Source organism: Neolamprologus brichardi, chromosome 17, assembly GCF_056152115.1.
Source record: "Neolamprologus brichardi isolate AB-2024 chromosome 17, ASM5615211v1, whole genome shotgun sequence".
In the NCBI taxonomy this organism is placed as follows: domain Eukaryota; kingdom Metazoa; phylum Chordata; class Actinopteri; order Cichliformes; family Cichlidae; genus Neolamprologus; species Neolamprologus brichardi.
The window spans coordinates 16,019,372-16,039,228 of record NC_142120.1 but is presented as its reverse complement, the minus strand read 5'-3'; the positions used below and the strand labels follow the sequence as shown (position 1 = coordinate 16,039,228).

Sequence of the window (19,857 nt, the reverse complement as noted above, 5' to 3'; positions counted from 1 at the left end):
CCAAAAATATTAAATAAAAAAATACACCTGCTAACTGTGCTTTTAGCTACTAATTAGCTTTTTTTTACATACAGAACTTTAACTAGACATTTCAGGTGTTCTTTCAGTATATTTCTAACAATTTAATTTGTTAATTTTACATTGTTACCTAACAGTAGGTAAGTACCTAACAGCTGCTAATCAGAGCTAAAGCTAATTATTTGATTTTTGGTTTATTGGTTTTAACTATTGTGTATTAAATTTAGACCAACTCTTAACTGCTAGCCATATATATATATATATATATATATATATATATATATATATATATATATTTTTTTTTTTAGTTTTCAGATAGTTATTTCAGCTCTGTCCCCAGGTGGTTAATTTAATTTGTTCATCCAATAGGCAGTATTGAATGATGAGACCATAACGAGAGGCCAAACTTGCAATAGCAAATCGACAAACATTGCAAAAGCATAGAAAATATGAGGGCAAAGGGTTAAATAAAACACAACTGAAGTAGAAAAAATGACTTCAGAGGGTTTAGAGTCTTGCCCAAGGATAATTCGACATGCACAGGGATCGGACCAACCTTTTGATTAGCTGACAACCCACTTTACCTCCTGAATCACCTGCTACCTATTTATTTATTTATTTTTAAAGATTTCTTGGATTTCTTATGACTGTCTATTAAACTTACCTGTGTTTGTCCATTAATATTATCTAACTTTTAACTTTTAAACCTCCTCATGTCTATTTGCTTCTACAATTAAATTTCAGCTTTCATTATTTTAGATTGATACTTAAGCATCATAGGGCAGTTCAAATTTATTTATATAACACCGAATCAGAACTACAGTCACGTAGTGTAATAGCTCAGGGTCACCTGCCTTAATGCTCAGCTTTCAGTTTAATTATAACATGATGCAGATACACTGCTGCATTGTTCAGTTGCAGCTCTGCACGTTAACATGTTCACAAAACAGAACACACACTTCAGGTGTATTTTCCTCTGATTAACTGTTTCTCATATCACATAATAAGCTTGGAGCATATTTGCGCTTTGTAAACTAAAACTCAACCTTGACAACAAAGAATGTTTCCTACTCTGTCTGCTTCAGGGTCAAACTGTATTGTAGCCTTATCTTAACAAAATAGCCAAGATAAATAGCTGTTGATGCCCTTAAGAGGGTCAACTTACCACTCAGAGCATACATTAGTGGCTACTTCATCAGGTACAACTCCTTGAGTGCAACCCCCCCCCCCCAACTAAATGGTAAGTCTTATCACTTCAATAAATTATTCAAACAAACGGGCAACATAATATCGTGTCATTATAAAACAAATCAATTCAGAAGCCTGCTTCATAGTTTGGATTGACAAATTAGAGCACTTTCAATCCTGAATCTATGGGGCAGTTTTGTGAAACTAAAGATGGTAGCTTTCCCACTCCTACCACTGAAGAGCCAGTCACTATCCTAACATAGAAACATACATGGATTGGATATTTCAGTAGGTACACCTATTCAAATTGTCATTCATGCAAATAACTAATTAGCCATTAACATGGCAGCAGCTCATTGGGTTTAGGAATGTACGCATGATCAAGGCGACCTGCTGAAGATCAAACCAGACGTCAAAATGGGAAACAAAGGCGATATAAGTGACTTTGAACATGTCATGGTTATTAGTGCCAGATGGGTGAAAAAGTTTTTAGAAACCGCTGACCTACTGGGATTTCCCCTCACGAATATGTCTAGGGTTTACTGAGACTGGTCTGGAAAAGAGAAAATATCCAGTGAGCAAGAGTTCTTTGGGTGAAAACGCCTTTTTGATGCAAGAGGTCAGAGGAGAAGGGCCAGGCTTCTTTGAAGTGTTAGGTAGTCAACAGAAAATAAAGAACCTACTCGACACAGCTAAGGTATGGAGAAGATAAACCTTAAAGCAAATGGGCTAGAAGTGGAAGAGTACACCAGGGACACAGTTGCCGAGGCTCACCAACAGAAGACTGGAAAAGCATTGCCTGGTTTGATGAGTCACAATTGAATTTTGGCATCATGAAAGCATGGATCCATCCATCCATCCTTCTATCCATCCTTCCATCCATTCATCCATCCATCTATCCGTCCGTCCTTCCTTGTATGAACAGTTCAGGTGGGATATATTCTTGGCACTCTGAGCCCTTAGTACCCATTAAGCATAGTTTAAACACCACAACCATGGTGACTATGTCTATCCCTTTATGATCACAGCTTACCCATCTTCTGTCTCTTCCAGCAGGATAATGCACCATGTCCCAAAATTCAGCTCATGTCAAACTGTTTTTTGAACCAGACAATGATTTCACCGTACTCAAACGCCCTCCGCAGTGACCGTATCTCACTCCAATAGAGCACATTTGGGATGCGGCGAAACAGCAGATTTGGATCATGCATGTACAGAAATCTGCAGCAACTGCGTGATGGTGTCGTGTCAAGATTTTATATTTGTAATCGCTCAGTGGGAGAGGAAATGATAGTAGCAAAATGCAGAAATACAAAATAAAATGGAAATGTGTTTTTTCAGTGTTGTTTTAAACACCAGCGGTTGTCCAGAATTTCACAACTGGTACAATTTTACTGAAAACATAACACAGATGGTTAGATTAACTCAAACTGAGGTCTCTTTGCGGTTTCTTTGCTGCTTTGGCAACAGCTAAATCATCACCCTCCCACCACAGTTTCCGAGGTCACATTGTCTGCTTTAATCTGTTAACTCCTCAAAGAAAACTTGAATACCACCTTTGAATTGTCTTTGAATAGCGAGACATGTGGTGGTGGGAATATACTTGCTTTCAGCTAGAACATAAGGCCCCTACAGGGACAGTCTAATTATTCACTTATTTCATGTAATTCAGCTTAAGTCCTGTGCACAAAAAATCTGACTGCTGAAGGATGGTTCGATGATTGTTAAGTCCCGTGGCTTGGTCCTTGACATATTTGATATTTTCTATTTGTTTAAGCCCTATTTTAAGCTATTCATCCTCAGCATGATATTATGACTCAATGAACTTGAAATCTGCATTTTTGATTGTTTATTTTATTTTTTTTATTGCTGCATTGGTAGCAGCATTCTCATCCTTGTGTTATGGAGCAACATTATCATTTCTTTGAAGTGTTTCTGGCCACCTGGCAAACCTGTCTCCATTGACTCCACTAACACCTGAGGGAAATATCTGGCTCTTTAGCTGCTAAATGCTTCAACTAGGTTCGCCAGCTTGCTGCTAACTCTCTCTGTATGCTGCATTGTGCTGGGAAATCGACTGTCTGGTTGTTTTTTTTTAAGAGTTTTCCCCCCTAAAAATCAGCTTCCTGTTGTAGCTGCAAATGCTACTAAGAGAAAAGAAATTGAGGAAAACTGTAAGGGTCCATAGATGGTAATTCTTTCAAGGTTAATCACATCATAGATAGATAGATGTGATCGCCCTAATGCTTTTGTATCGCCCTAATGTTTTCAGACTTACACTTATAGCTGCTTTAAAGTGCTCCTTTGGCACACACATAAGCAGTGAAAGTTAGTGTAGTGCTCCTGACAACATGACGTGCTCTGATTTAATCCATATCAGTGTAAAAGTTTACATCAATGCCAGAGTTCAGTTCAGTTTTATTTATGTAGTTTCAAATCAAAACGGCATTGACACACTTTATATCATAAGTTAAAGACCGCACAATAATACAGAGAAAAGAAGTGTCAGTCAAAAAGATGCCCTATTACAGGTGGTAATAAATACAAAAAGTCAGCAGTCATTGAAGAGGTAGAGTAGTGATCACTACACTATCTCTTCAATGACTGCTGTGCCTAAAATGTAGCCTAGGGTTGGTGGGTTGTTTCTAAAAGCTTTTAGCGACCAGGTAACAACGCTTTGAAAATAAATATGAGCAGCCATCAGGAGGAGTGGATAATAGGGGAGAAATAAGAGAGACTGAAGATAGAAACTGTAGTGTTTGGGTTCACTAGCAGGGCATGAACTTGGGGAGTATCAGTTATTCAAAAAAAGTTGCAGAATTCTGAAGATGAACAAGAAGGGTCTAAGGGCAGGTTGGATTTGACACTTGAAGGAGTTTGTTGGGTTTTTTTTTAGGTACTTCATGATTAAGGGGCTCATCACTGCTGTCTGTAAGGTCATATTGAGGGCATGTGGTTTGGTGGGGAAAAGAGCAACTCAGAAGGACTGTAGGTAGGCTGAGAGTTTCAGGGGAAGGAAAAAGTGGAATTCACTGTTGATGGCTTTGACATTTAAAGCATGAGGCTAATAACTTTGGGATTTGAGAAGATGCTCAAGATAAACAAGCTTTCACCTCCACTGTCCTGAAAAGAAGGAAAACTGTTGAAAAAGAATGGTTTAGTCAGCAAACGTGTCTCAAACTATTTGCTTAAATAAGACCAATTAAGCTTGTCCTGATTTTCTGATTTACAATTAGGTAAATATGTTTTTGGGATGGATGCACTTTTTTTTTTTTGGTAATTTTGCCTCTGGATACCCTCCCATTGCATTTTAAATGAAATGAGGTTTGAGTGAAGTTTATAGTTACAGCTTTTATTCAGGGAGTTTAACAAAAGCATTGCGTTAACTGTTACGAGGAGGACATTAGCTGTAATGGACTCTTTCAGATAGAGGAGGATGACCTGCACCAATACCCAGTGTAAGCTGATAATGCTGTATTTTGAACAATTGATTTTGGATATCTACTCTAGGAGTTAGGGTTGGTGTTTGTCATTTATACTTCGTCATTTGGTCTTTGCTTGAAGACCAAACGGCTGTGGATCAAAAGCCTCGTACTTAATTTAAAGCTGCTCTAAACGAAATAAAAGGCAAAAAAACAAACGAACATACCTTGAAAGTTGGAAGCTCTCTTTCTGCAGCTTTTCCTCTCCTTTCTCATTTTTGTCACTAGATGAGGGATTTTAATTTTCTAAAAGCCAGTCATTTCTGACTTTTGACTTTTTGTGCCAGTCAAACCACTTCAGAGGATCTTTGCTTAATCCATTGTTTGTGTTTACCTCCTTCACACTATATCCTTACATGCAGCTCATCGAATCTAGTCTGAAAAGATGTGTGATTTGCCAAAGAGCTTGGCTGTGCTGAAGCCTGTAAAACTGCTTCAGATGAGGTACAAGAGTCTTTCTCAGAACCTTTGATTTACACTAGGCTGAAAGTTTATAATGGATTTTTTTTGCCCACTCATTCCGAAAGCATGTTGCCTATCTTGCCTTTAAGAAAAGTGCAGTCAAAGTCAAATTCTGGAGTACTGCGAGAGATAGTCACTCATAGTTTCTAATTTGGGTTCTCACGGTTGATTTAACCCAGTGTTTTACCCTTGCAGCACCGTTGGCAATAAAGGAGTAAATTACATACTAGCGGGCGACTTTTTAATTTTAATAACACATTGAAATTCACATAAATGACCAAATCAGTGAAGCGTACTCCATAACTGGGAGCTAGAATTTGTGTGTAGGCTGGAAAAGAGAAACCAGTAGGCAGTCATGATCACGAATGAGAAATTAATAGGCCTTGGCTTTGTCAAGTTAGGACTTGGACTTTTAAAAAAAAATTAAAGATATTTGCTCTACAATTATTCCACCATGGAAAAAGAACAAAGAAGAAATTGTTAAAAGCCCCAAATTACCATAGCATTCAGGCCCATGATGAGTCTGTGTAAATGTCTAACACACTCACCACTGCTGTACATGTAGTAGTCCAACTTTAAAGTCTTGAGACGTCTATGGTTTGGGCATTGAACATCGATTTTGATTTATTCCGACTGAGGGAGTGAATATGCCTTGCTTCCTTAAGGTGATTGACAGATGTGTTCTGTGTTCCCGCAGGTTGAGGTCATTATTCGTGGCAGGAGAGCGATGTGATGTGGAGACCCTGCAATGGGCAAAAAGGAACTTTGGAGTTCCTGTTCTGGATCACTGGTGGCAAACTGGTAGGAAGAATTTTACTTTCTAAAGACGGAAGCAAAAGAAAGCAAGAGATTTGAATTGGGGAAGGATATTTTTTATCTTCATGACAGACTGGATACAAACTGAACTGGGGAAGCTTCTTGCTAAATAATCTTGTTCCATGCATTCCCTTTAGGCCAAGGTTTCATGTTGAACAGAAACCGGAAAACTGAAATAGCTGGCTCATTCTTAAACATCCCTCACTGAGCTGTGCAGCAACCTTTTTATTTCTTGGTCCTGTATCATCACAGGACTGCCAGGCTGGCATACAAAAGTTAACTTCATAGACTTAATGCCCCTGTTTTGTTTTTTTTTTCTTCTTTTGTGGTTGAAGTCAAAATTTTTGTAAAACATTTGTATTTTACCATATGCTCTGAGTGAACTGCAGTTTTAATTATGCCATTACATGAAGCTAAGAAGCACTTTTTTCTTAAAATTTAGCGACAAACTCCTTTCGATATGGAAAGGATTTCAAAGGCTTGAAGTTCTTTATTAGCATGAACTCCATGAGATGATGTAATTTAACTTGATCTTTAAGAATCAGCCATTCTTTAACCTTATCTGCTTGAGATGACTATAAATGTGAGCTTTCCTATATTTTATTAGCGCCTTGACATTAACTTGACCTCGAGCGAAGGGATACTCCAGAAAATCACTATTCCCCAAAATGCCTGCTGACATAATTTAGCACATTTTTATCACACTTTCCTCTGTGATTAATCCTTTGTACGATTAGTATCACAGTTTGGGGGATTAGACCCTCTCTGATGGGGGAACTGTAGCACTTTAAGCTTGAAATTTTTAAGCTTTTCTGGGAACCCATCATCACTCTAGTGATATGGCATCATATACAGCAAAGGGATTTATAGACATCATAGTCAGATAAATGGCTTGGAGGGTTAAGAGAGCAGTCAAAAAATGTCATTGTTGCATTTATTATTGTATTTTTAACATATTCAAAGTGAATCAGATAACATGTGACAGTTGTGCCCATTTTATCATATGTATTTACCAAGGCTGAGTTCATTACTTGCTATAATAGTTGTCATTCTGATGGGACTATAAGATTTTCTTTTCTCAAGTGGTCACATTGCCAAGCAGCACTGACACAAGAAGCTTGGCTGGTGTGTCCTTATAACTTATTTTACTTTGCACTGGCCCCGGAGGACATGCACTTTTCTTAAAGTCTGTTTTTTACCATTGCATTTGAAGGGAAGTCTATTTATTCTAGTTAAACAGTGGTTAGCCTGTTCGGTGCTATGTCCTGTGAAAGCCACAAATCGCAAGTTAAAGTTACAGATTTTGTTGAATATGATTGGTTATTCACGCATGAGAAAATATTGTGTGAAGTGACACAGTATATGCATGTCAAACTTGGCTAAAAATTGTTCAAATAGGCTTACTTTTCTGAGCTATTTTTTTCACTGAAACTGTTACACTGTTACCAGGCATAACAGCAGCTGAAATAACAGTGAATTTATAAGAGAAAATGGGACTATAAGAACAAATGTCAGCTTTTATTCTTATTTTACTTGCTGAGGGAGAAAGTTAGAAAAGCTAAACTCAAATATAGTATATTTGACTACCTCCTAGCCTTGTTAATACATCCTACTATGTTCTACAAATAGTGTTTGTCTCACATTTAACTTGTTGGGATGTGTTGTGGTCACCATACCCATCTGGGATCCTGAGATGTGAGGACTGATCTATGCGTTTAATGAAGAGATAAAGAGGAAGGAAAACAATCAGGGGGATGGTGTCCATCTGTTCAGGGGTGTAAATTCAAATTGCTTTTTAGCTGAAGCATGCTTTGAGTTAGACAGCTTAATGCTGAGTCTTTCTGTTTGTTGGTGCACACTTTATAATAATACATAGACATAATACAAGACTTAACTGATCATATTGATTTTTCATTTAAACATGAATGTAGGAATTTGTGGTTAGTCAGCCCTGGTGCAAAGGGCCTTTCACCTGGGTCTATCTGAAAATTTCCATATTCATAGTCAGTTACTTTGCCGCTTTGTACTTTAGATTAATGGTCTCCCCAGAAAGGTGAGTCCTGATCATCATTTTTTAAAAGCTTCATAGGTCCTTTAACTTCTTGGGTGGAGTTTGTGGTTTTTGAAAGAGAGCACAGGCTTCCTTTCTTCATCTTCCCGTTAACCTGTGGCACACCATGACTGTTGTTATTCAGGGGAGTAAGATATGTAATTGAACTCTTGAGTTCTAGCTCTCACTGCACTGTTTCTTTTGTATTGATTCTTGAATGAGAAAGACCTTATTAGCTTTTTGAATGGGAGGCTTGAATCCACGCAGCATGCTAATGTCATGTCCTCCATCACACCCATCGTTTCATTTCTGTAGTTCTCTTGAACTAATGAACTATGATAAATATCGTCAGCCACAGTGACAGAACACAATTATTATTATGCCGCTTTGATTTTTAATATCCTGTCAGCACGGATGGGGGATCGATGTTGGAGAAGATGACATCCCTGTGTTAAATATGGAATCAATACTGTGGCTGAACTGTTGGGAAAACCATTGACCTTCAGCGTTGGTACAAGCAGGGCACTCCAATCTAAGTACAGATTAGCCTGCTTGGTTGATTGTGTTGTCCAGCATGAATTGAAATTTAAAGAGCTTTACATTTTGTGTCATAGAATTGTGAGCTATTAAACTGAGGTCATGGGTGTTTCTCCAACTACTCGGCATGTTTTTGGGACTTGGAAAAGGCACATTTGTTCTTGGGGTTTCCTAATGGGGGGTACATTAAAAGTTTAAGATATCAGGCCTTTTGCTGTTGTTTTTTGTTTCCATAATTACAGTGATATGGATTCAGTAGTGGTCTATTATGATGAAGAGACAGCTGAGCCTAAAGGCAGAACTCTGGTCTGTGTAGATTTTGGATAGTCATCAAAACATCATAAGGGTTCACGGGCTAACCCATAGTGATGGAATGAGAAGTGCAGTTAGTCATTTGACTGGGAGGTCTGAGTACGTCTGCTTAAACTACTGCCACTGTGCCCAAGATCAGAATAGATTCCACAAATTGTAGATTGAGTCCATATTGTTGAATTTTAGTATGCCCACATTTCAAAACCTTTTGAACACCCCCAGAATAGCTGTTCCTATCCAAAAACCAGTCGTGTCTTGCCAGAAGAATTTTGAGCCTTTACACACCTCTCCTCACAACAAACTTTCCAGGTAATTCAGCCTGTGCTGGCTATGGGTAACTGGTGAATAAAGAGTAGAACAACATCTTGCCTAAAGGCAAAAGCAACTTTAGGATTTGAGTAATGAAAGCCTTGGCTGGGAATCCACAGTATGTCTGTTTAATAATGTAGTGAAGCTTTGTGCATTACATAAAGATATATTTACATTATTTAAAACATTCTATATGCAAACAGTGCATTGCTTGCCAGTATTCAAACCACACCCTCTAAATTTTGTTTACCACCGTGATTGATTGTCTGCAATTTAAGATAACCTTTAGGGGCACCTTTGCTTTTGTTAGGCAGAGGAGCATTCAAATATGCCTGTATTTTTTGTCTCAGTACAGATAGCGTGCTTGATTTGGGGAGGCAGCCTGCATTCAGTCTAGACTGGGTTTAATGATGGGTACTCTCTTGGGTGGTGACCTTCCGATCCCAGTACTGGGCGACAGTTTCATATATTGTCGGTTATTGATTAGCACAAGGGCTGTATTGGTACTGGATCCCTTCTCTATGGTATTTCTGTTCTTAGTTTAAACACTCATAGACTCACATTTTTGTTGCATAAAGCTTTGCATGAGCATTTATTGTTCATATCGCCAGTGTGGGAGCTGAAGGGTAACGAAGAAGTAGCAGTAATCCACGAGCATTCTGCTGTCATCTTATGTAGCTGCTTTCCCTTTTATTTGTATATTAAAACCTATTGCTCTCCACCTATAGGTCCATCTCTGACTGGCAGTGCAGAGTGTTGAACCAAAACAAACACTCCCTATCAAATATGTGTTGTGCAGAGCTGTTGATTTCCATCTTCCTCTCTGTAGCCTTAGTGCTTGAGAGACAGCATTGCATTCCACTTGAACATAAAGGGTGTTTGTATCAGTCAAGTTTAAATCCCACTTCCTTTTCTCTCCCTCACACACACATGCACGCACCAAAACAAAATCCTGTCACGCTCCATGGCTATCCGAGCCAGGTGATTTATTGGGTTTGGAGAAAAACCTCTGGCGCCCTCTTGATTTCTGTCTAGATGTGTAAATCCCATTGGATTCTTCACCCCCTGCTAAACTCAATAACTGGCAGCTGGTGGCCAGCACTGCAATCCAAATGTGTTCTCCACTTTTTCACGGTAGAGTGGGTCACTCCCTGTCTCACCCTCTTTCTCTTTGTGTGCCAGGGACTGTTTGACTAGAAGCGTGTGGGTTAAAGAGACACTGCCATCACATACATATGCATTAAATCATCATAGTTTGTCATTTTGTCTTGAGGTTGCAGTTGATTTTTTTTTTATCTGTCTGAGCTGAACACCTTTTTCAGTTTTTATTTGAGCAACAGTTGCTCTGAAGAAATTAAAACCAACAATTATATTAACACACTTGGGTATTGCATAGCCTGATACAACATATATAATATAATCTATATACATATAATATAATTTAATATAATATATAATATACAGTGGAACCCTGACTTTTTCGTAAGTTGAAAATTTTCGTAAGTCGAAGCACCCATTGCGCGTTTTGAGTGAGGCGATGCTGAACGATAGGCTATAGGCTAATTGCTAACTAGAACAACAATACGTCGTTCAAGTGGAAGAGCGAAGCGCAAGTACGGAAGCCAAGGGGTTGTCACATGATTCAGAAGGCATTGTGGGCATTGTAGGCTCAGCCAATCAGAGCCAGCGGATTTCATTACTCGGGCATTTTGCCGTAACACGGGCAGAAATATTGCCGTTCAGTGCCTTTCGTAACTTGAATTTTCCGTGAAACGGGGTATTCGTAAGTCGAGGTACCACTGTACATGTATGTTTGTGCCCCCGAGTTCGTCTCCAACCAGAAATGAGCTGTACTGGCACCTCTTCCTTTCTTATGATAGTCTGGCTCATGCAAACAAAAGGTTTGAACAGAAGTGGGTTTGAAGACCAAAGAGATGGCACTGGGAAGATAAGAGAAAACTGTCAGAGTCCAATCTGAAGCCTGAACTTTTTGTTCAAATTGAAATAATCCAAAAGTACAGTATGTACAGTCAGGTAAAACATTTCTCACAGGACTGAACAGTAATTTTCTGTATGACTTTATCCGCATCGTTCTTTGGCCTAATGTTGGTTTAGTTCATTGAGTTTGGTGGGTAATCATTTATGCACATCTCTCTTAAGGTCCAGCCACAGCATTTCAGTCAGGTTCAGGTCTGGACTTTGACTGGGCTCTTGCAACACCTTTTTTTTTCTTTTTCAGACATTCTGTTACAGATTTGCTAATCTGCTTGGGAACATTGTCTTGCTGCATGACCCAGTTTCTACCAAGCTTTAGCTGTGGGACAGATGGCATCACATTAGATTCAGTCTTATGCAGAAGGAGTTCATAGTTGACTCAATGACTCAAGGTGCCCAAGTGCTGTGGCTGTAAAACAATCCCAAATCATCACGCCTCCAGCATAGCACTTGAGTGTTGCTATGATGTGCCTATGCTGATATGCTGTGTTTGGTTTCCTCCGACTGTGGTGCTGTGCATTAAGGCCAGACATCTCGACTTTTGCATTGTCTGCCCAAAGGACCTTGTTCCAAAAATCACACACAAAGACATTTTTTAAGTCTTTTTCTAATTTTGAATTGTGTTAACACAGACCTGAATGCTCCAATCGAACAAACTTCCAGGTCTGCTTATGGAGTTGGTCACATTTGCTGATGATTGGTCAATCTTGCGTTTTTGATCAGCAGCTCCTGGTTTCTACTTGCTCTTATAATTTATGGAGAACTGGTAAGGGTTTCCTTAGCTTTTCACATGACAGTGGTCATATGACAGAAAATTAGAAAAAGCATACTTGGCCCATTTTAATTTTCTTGCTCAAATGAGCCTTGATTACGTTGTAGCTGTTTGATTCTGTAATAATGGATATGAATTTGTGAACAGGTTTATTTTATCTGTCTTACTGTTTACTTCTGTTGGCACAGAACTCTCAAGTGTAAGTAAGAAGCAAATGATGTTTTAAAAAAATAGTGTGTATGGTGTCCTTCAGCATGAGTTTGTGAGTGAACTATCTGGGATTGTCATAATAATAATGGATTGCATTTATATAGCGCTTTTCAAGGCACCCAAAGCACTTTACAATGGCACTATTCATCCACTCTCGCATTCACACACTGGTGGAGGCAGCTACGGTTGTAGCCACAGCTGCCCTGGGGCAGACTGACAGAAGAGAGGCTGCCATATTGTGCCATCGGCCCCTCTGGCCAACACCAGTAGGCGGTAGGGTAAAGTGTCTTGCCCAAGGACACAACGACCAGGACAGAGAGCCCGGGGATCGAACCGGCGACCTTCCGGTTACAGATGCGCTTCTCAACCCCCTGAGTCACGGTCGCCCACTGTGCACTGTCTCTGTGAACACAGATCAACAAACTTTTAGCAATGCCAGCACCTTGACAACTCTCCTCATTCTTCTTCTTCAGCAGAAGAGAAGAAACTTGGTCATTGGAAAGCACTTTAGTATTCAAGGCTCATTTAATCCAAAATATACATCACTGAAAGAAGACACAGACTCCTTGAGAAACTCATTACAGTCAAAAACCTAAAGAGCAAAATCTGTTTGCTTTTTTGGCTTTCAACTTCAAAATAAATGGGTGACAGTTTTTGCTTTTTTTGGGTGGGTGGGTGGGGTGGTTGGCTTTCATCTATAAATATTGATGTATCTGTCCCTCTACTTGCATGGTGCTCTTTTTGTAGTCACCAGAAAAACAGATAGAATTGAACAAAATCAATCGTCAGTGCTTGTTGCTCATAAATCTTCCCAGCTGCAAGCCTCTAATCCTGGAGTGTAATATTCAGCAGTTGAAAGCTGTAATCGATGAGGAGAAAACTGGTACCCTGAGCAATGAGGAGACGAGTAGCAGAAGAGAATAGCAGACAAAGTTTAGTAGAATAATATGGATGAATTTAGGCTTATGAGCAACATAACCTGGGTTTAAAGTAAATGAAATTCAATATTTTTGTCATTGCAAGCTAAGAAACGAGCACTTGATTCTAGTCTGTTTTAACTGAGAAGCCTTAATCAATGTTAAATGAAATTAAATATTTGTCACGGTATCTTTTTGCTGATAACATACATTTGAAACCCTTCCCAGGATGGGGGCTGTCTTATTCTGAAGCTCCTCAGTGTAAAGCTGCTGTATGATCACTGTAGCATTCTTTATTTATCAAACGGATGATGCATCTTTTAACAGGAGCTGGAAAACACATATTCTAATTCATTTCTTCTTTGACAGTATCTTTGACAGTTCAGCGGTTCATCAGCAGTGGCAGCCGCACACCACTGAAAAGATTAAAAACGGCTCAGGGTTCGGTTCATTCTCACATCTGTCTCTGGAGGATTCTCCCTGCCTTTCAGCCAAAGATGTGCCACTGCTGATTGGTAATCAGTCACACAAAAGAGCCAGCGTCAGTCTGTTTTGAAAGCAGAGATCTCTCAAGATCTACAGAGGGACCTGGCAAAATTTGAGGAAAAATTGATGTGTCATAGTGATGGGGGTAACATGACATACCACAGAGAGATTACAGGTCAAAGATTCTCTGCATAATAACCTGAAGCTTATCATTTCCAGCTCCACATTTTAATTATTCTAATCCATTAGTGAACTGTGAACCATTCCGAATATTCTCCATTCATCTAATCCTCGACCATGGAAGCGACTTACTTGTGCTCTGGCTGAAAGTAGCTCTTTGCAGAGCCCAATGAGCTGCATGGGCTCTACTACAGCGGCTTTGTGTGATTCACATCCAAAAATAATCTTCTTTTTTTTTTTTTGATGTCAGTCATGGCTCAATTTTTTTTTAAATCTTGTACTGGGCCTTGGGCCTTAGCCCTGCAGTTTTAGTTTTGCGTTTTTCCCCCTTCTTCTTCTGATTGTTTACTCTCACAAAAAGTTGAGAAGTAGGTGGGTGGCCCTTCTGTATTTATATCAAGAGCTGTTTGTCTGAGTTGTCCATATTAACCCGTCGGGCCCATTTTACAAGTGCTCTTTAAACGACCCCGCCTATGTTTGACCATGTGCGCTTTGAACTACTGTAACTCATCGACCATTTGAGCAAGAGAAAAAATTCACCCAGTTACTGAAAGAAGAGAAGCTGCGCTTTACAGGGATATTTGGTGTATTACGGTAGCACAAAGGTAGTGGGTTTGCAAGCTACTGCTCTGGAAAAAGAAAAGCCAATTCCACTTAGGTGCGCTTCGCACTAGCATAACTCCTCGACCATTTGGGCAAGAGAGACATTTCAAATGGTGACTAAAAGACGAGAAAACGAGCTTTACGAAACTTTACGGTGCATCATTAGGAAGGACGAATTGTGACGGTCCAATCACATGTAAGAATTGATGACTCATGGAGCAAAATGACGGGCGTGGAGAAGGCCCCAAAACTTTATTATACATATTTAGTATAGTTCATATTTAAAGTTGATGTTGTTTTACATTTTGTTCCTGTTGAATATCAGTTTCCACTTAGTTATAAATCTGAAAAAAAACAGTCTGATTTTTATTTTTTTCCACTTTTAACTGTTGTTCCATTGTCACAACAATACAATAATGTAAAATGACTGCCAGATATTGAAAGCTGAGGTTATTCTGAAAAAAGGGGCAAAAGAATTCACTTATAATATGATTTTTGGCCCTTTTACAGCCAAAATTACCAAATATGTCCAGGCGGCCTAAATGATGCTTGGCCAATAAAGGGTTAAGGACATTCCTTGCTGACATCACACAAAGCTAAGAGTAGAAACGTTGATTAACTATGATAAAGTTTCAATTCATTTTCAGTTTTATTTATATAGCAGCAAATCACAACAACAGTTGCCTCAAGACGCCTTTTTATTGAAAGGTAGAGAGCCTACAATAATATAAAGAAAACTGAGAAAACCCCAGTAATCATATGAGCAAGTGCTGTGGCAACAGTGGAAAGGAAGAACTCCCTTTTAACAGGAAGAAACCTCCCTCACAACCAGCCTCAGGGTGGGGCGGTCATCTGCCACGACCAGTTGGGGTTTAGGGGAGTTCCACTCATAAAATGACAGTCTCTGGAGTAGGGATGCAACGATACCAATTTTTTCAAACCGATACGATACCGATACTTGGATCTGAGTACTTGCCGATACAGAGTAGAAAAACCGATACTTCTACCACACACACACACACACACAAATACAATGAATTGGAAGACAGGTTTTATTTTATTCTCTGCCGATAAAAAATAAAATCTTAATAAAAATGACCACAAAAAAATTTCAAGTGAAAAATAAGCACTTCTGTTAAATTATTGCAGTCTCCACATTGTAATTTAACAAAATATCACTGAACTATTGGCACTGTCTCGAGCTTTCAGAATAATAAATAAACACTTCTGTTTGGAATAAAATAAATACAAATTAGGTTTGAGAATAAAATAAACTTTTAAATTATTGCAGAGTGTCCATATTGTAAACAAACAAACAAAATAACTTAAGTATTCAGCATTGACGGACAAACTCCTCATCTGCCCGTGGATTATCAGTCCACTGTGCCGTTAAACCAAGAACTGACATCGCGCACACACTGCTTGTCTTTACCTTTTCAGAAAGTTTTGGCACCATTATCTCCCTGATTTTCCACGGCCGGCATTGGCTGGTCACCCAGAGCGATAAAATGAGTCAGAGCCTCTGTTATTTTAACTGCCTGTGGATTTTCTCTTGACATTTTTCATCGCTTTTCCAAAACCTGAGTTAAAGTTGGCTGTTCCGGTCCACACTGCTGGCATTTTGTTTAGCCTAGCTACAGCAGCCTCCAGTTTCTCTTTTTTATCTGGAGCCGCCAGTCTCACTCGCCTAACCCTGTGCCTGTTTAGCGCGGGATGTCCCCCTAGTGGCCAATCTAAAAAAACTACAACAGAAATGACAAGCCACCCTCTGATTAATGAAATAAGTTGGTATCGGTTCATGGTATCAATTAACTTTTACGAGTATGAGTACACACACATTTTACAGTATCGGCCCCGATACCCGATACCAGTATCGGTATCGGTGCATCCCTACTCTGGAGTAAGGGGACAACTTGGTCATCGGCACAAACTCCTCAAAGCCACCTGGGGCCTTTCTGTGTGGACAGGGTAATACTTTTCAGGGTAATAAAGTGGTTCATATTTTTTCCAAGGTGGCCACATTAGAAACTGTGACTGTTGTGGAGGGCTGTGCCAAAAGCTGAACTAAATTTCTCAGTGTCTTGAAAAACTGCAACTTCTTTGTCTTCCACTTACCTAATCCACTGATCTAATCTCAGCTTTTTATGGACACACTACACACCATGTTGAGAAATGCCAAGTCTTTCAACCAATGTGTCTGTGGGAATTACCTTATTGGCACAAAACTATTTTATACTTGTCAGACTGTGTTACCTTTGACATTTTTTCATAGTTTCAACTAAAGAATTGAAAACATCAATTTTTGTGATAGGCTGCTAGCAACAAAGGTCTAAAGATACAATTTAAAATTAGTTCTTTGCTAAGTTGTTTGTTATTTGTAGACACAACAGTGGTTTATACCTTTAGTTGGGTGCCTTTTTGATGTTTAAATGTTACATGGGTCAGTGTTAAGTGGCTTAACAAAAAAACCTTCCTGTGAAATGGTCAGGTACTGACTGGACTGAAAACGAGTAAAAAAGCAGCCAGTGAAAAGCTTTGAAAGCCCGTCAGTAAGCGTGGAGAATTGTTGCACAAGACCACTTTACAAGAAAGTCTGGCTCCTTGGAAGCAGACGATGCTTTAAAAATGCTGGATGTAGCATGTTTAAGACACTTCTGCGGCCTCTGGATTTAAAAACTATTACAAGCAGGACTTGATCTCAGACATTTTCTCAGGATTTGCATGCAACACTAAAATTAAATGTTCTTTGCCGCGAATATCTAATTGTGCTAACGAGCTCGAGTTTGACTAATTTGACCTTGTGATTACTTTTCTCTCTGGAGTACTTACAGTGCAGATGAGATTAGTTTTCTGAATCATTTGCAGTGGACTCAATTATTTTTCAGCCTCCCTCTGTCATGCGCTGACTCATCCTGTTTCAACCAGACATGGCACCACGCTGCTCTTTTTTTTTAACACCTAACCTTTATTTTGGTTGTTTATATGCTGCTTTCACATGCATACAGATATTGGAAAATGAATGAACACCCCTTACTCACTCCCACCCACCTAATGTATATCATAGTTCGCATAGTTTAGGCCATCTGACGCGGCTGGCAACCCCAGCTCACTTCTCCTTATGTTCATATGAGCAAACGTCTGCCATTTTGAAGCCTGATAATAATCTAAGCGCTATTTTAAGACCCAAGTGCCATTGGTGAGGGTGGAGGGAGTTGATGATGGAGGTTGCTGATGTCACTGGTGTTGCCTGGCAACAAATATGTGTTTCCAGTTGGCAGGTTTTGGCTGCTTCACCAGTGAGTGGTGACGGATGGACCCACAGTAGTGGTGTTTTTAGATCGTCCCGACTCTCTGTCTGGCTTTCTCTCTCTGTTTGTCTTTGTTTCTTCGACTCAGTCTGACAGACGGCAGATGCTTTCGCAAACAGAATGAAATTATCTCAAAAGTGAACTGGACCTCCTCAAAGTATCTGTCATGTCAAATAAATTTGTAGAACTGAGAAATGTCTCCCCACGGCTTTTGCCGAATGCTTTGCTGGCACAGCAGTGGACTCTAAACATCTTCCTCTTCTCAGAAAGATTGCGAAGGGCAGTTTTAGGCAACCTTATTGAAAACACATAAAAAAAATAAGCTTTTAGCACGCCAGCACTTGCTGTTGGAAGAGAGAGAGTGCTCTGCTGGATCAAAGGTTAATAAAGAATCTTTACCTAACGGTTCAACAGGGATATTTTACTCTGCTGTGGTAATTTAAATCAGGATATCTGAGAGTCTTCATGGATATTTTATTATTGGAGTGGTTTGTAGCCTTTTTGTGGCACATATTAGTCCAGACTCATTTCTGTTTATGGTCTGTATACAACTCAGTTGACACATGGACGGTGGCCCCAGTGGACAGTTTTCATTGTTTTAAACATTCAGTTTCACTTCTGCTCTTTTTTATGTTATGGTAAACGCCTAGATGACAGTCTGCAAAGCTGTGCGCAGGCTCTGCAAAGGACCAACACATAACCATGAAATTTAATTGAATTGAACCATGCCGGTTCCGTTAACCATGTTGCTGCTGCCTAGTAGTAAGGCAGGCTCTCGGTAATGTGTTTTTCAGTAAGAAGACAGTAAGAGAAAAAAAGACCCCTCATCCTCCTCTGAAATGTTCACACTTTTGTAGAAAGCCATTGCACCTGACTGGCCAGTTCTGACAAGTGGGCTCTGTTTGACACCCATGCATTAGCCTGTAATAGGTTTGATATGGTATGAGAATATAATAGAATGATAGCTTGGGGTGTTGAATGTTTTACTATAATTCAATCTTGACACTATCTTTTTTTAATTTTATTTTTATGGTGTGTTAAATGTATGGCGCAAGTTGTCTGACAGGCAGTCTGGAGGAAAAATGTGCATGCACAGGTGAGATTTTTAATTTGGTTTCATTTTTCTCATTCAATAATTCTGATTTTTTTTCTTTTTTGTTTTTTCTTTTAACACGTTTTCTTCACTGCTTTGTAGAAGATTTGGCATTCATTGAGTGAGTTGGTGATACCTGGCTTCCAAGACAGTAGGCCTTCCTGTTTTAAGATGGTCCAGAAATAGACATTTTTCCAAGTTTGTTTGTAACTAAATCTCCAAATCATAGAGGATAGATAGAACATGAACTGCACTGCACTGCAAAATATGAAAAAACAACACAAAAACAGCAAAAAAGAAATATATGTTTCTGGATGGACAGTTGCAGAAGTGACAGAAATCAAAGCAGGCGAAGGATTGCACAAAAGAAGCAGAGGGCTCATCAGCGTTGTGAGGGAGAAAAGATGCACGCCAGTGTGCATGTTTTAATCACATGATTCATGTAATACTGTAGACACATTTACTAATAGCTATTTACGGTTAGCTTCACTTTCACAGCTATTCTGTCACATTATTGTTTCCCCCAAAATTCCTTTAGTTATAATTTTTTCATTTTTTTGCAACATTTTTTTTCTATTTACATCCTTTTTTTTCTATTTGTTGTGTTTTTGTTTGTTTGTTTGTTTTGCATGGTCTATTTGCTGGCGTTTTCTTAAATTGCAGGACATTTGACTGTAGCTATGCCCAAAGTTTTCGAGTTAGATGTTTAACAATCACATATGGGGTGTCCGCATAGATTCATAAGTTTCCATAAATTATGCAAAGGCTTGTCTTTAATATGTTTTAATAGCCAGGCTAAACCAATATCTGTGCTCTTATTAATTTCTCGCAAGTTCTTCTCACGACCCTGGTGGGAGATGTTATTGCATGGCCACAGATTAGTCAGTTTTGAGCACCACATGTTAATGAGATGGTGCATCTGAAGGGGTTTATCCTGGAATAGAGCAGATGATGAGATTATTAACTCATGGGCCCAAGTTAATATGGCGGGGAAATGAGAAATTAAGACATGGCAAGAACCAATTAACCACAATTATTTAGGTGGTTCCTCTGAATCTTCTGTCTTAATTAATAGGAAGAGAGTAATAGCTTTAATATCAGTGGTTATTAACAGTAAAA

The 19,857-nt window shown here is 39.2% G+C and overlaps 1 protein-coding gene across 2 annotated transcripts in view; it reads left to right on the top strand.

Moving 5' to 3' along the window:
• Positions 1-19,857, top strand: part of acss3 (acyl-CoA synthetase short chain family member 3) — a 50,319-nt gene that overhangs the window by 14,539 nt on the left and 15,923 nt on the right. For both annotated transcript variants that reach the window (XM_087831131.1, XM_087831132.1), the window contains exon 9: positions 5,848-5,951. In XM_087831131.1, coding sequence (XP_087687257.1) covers positions 5,848-5,951 — 104 coding nt within the window. The remainder of the gene's footprint in view (positions 1-5,847; positions 5,952-19,857) is intronic.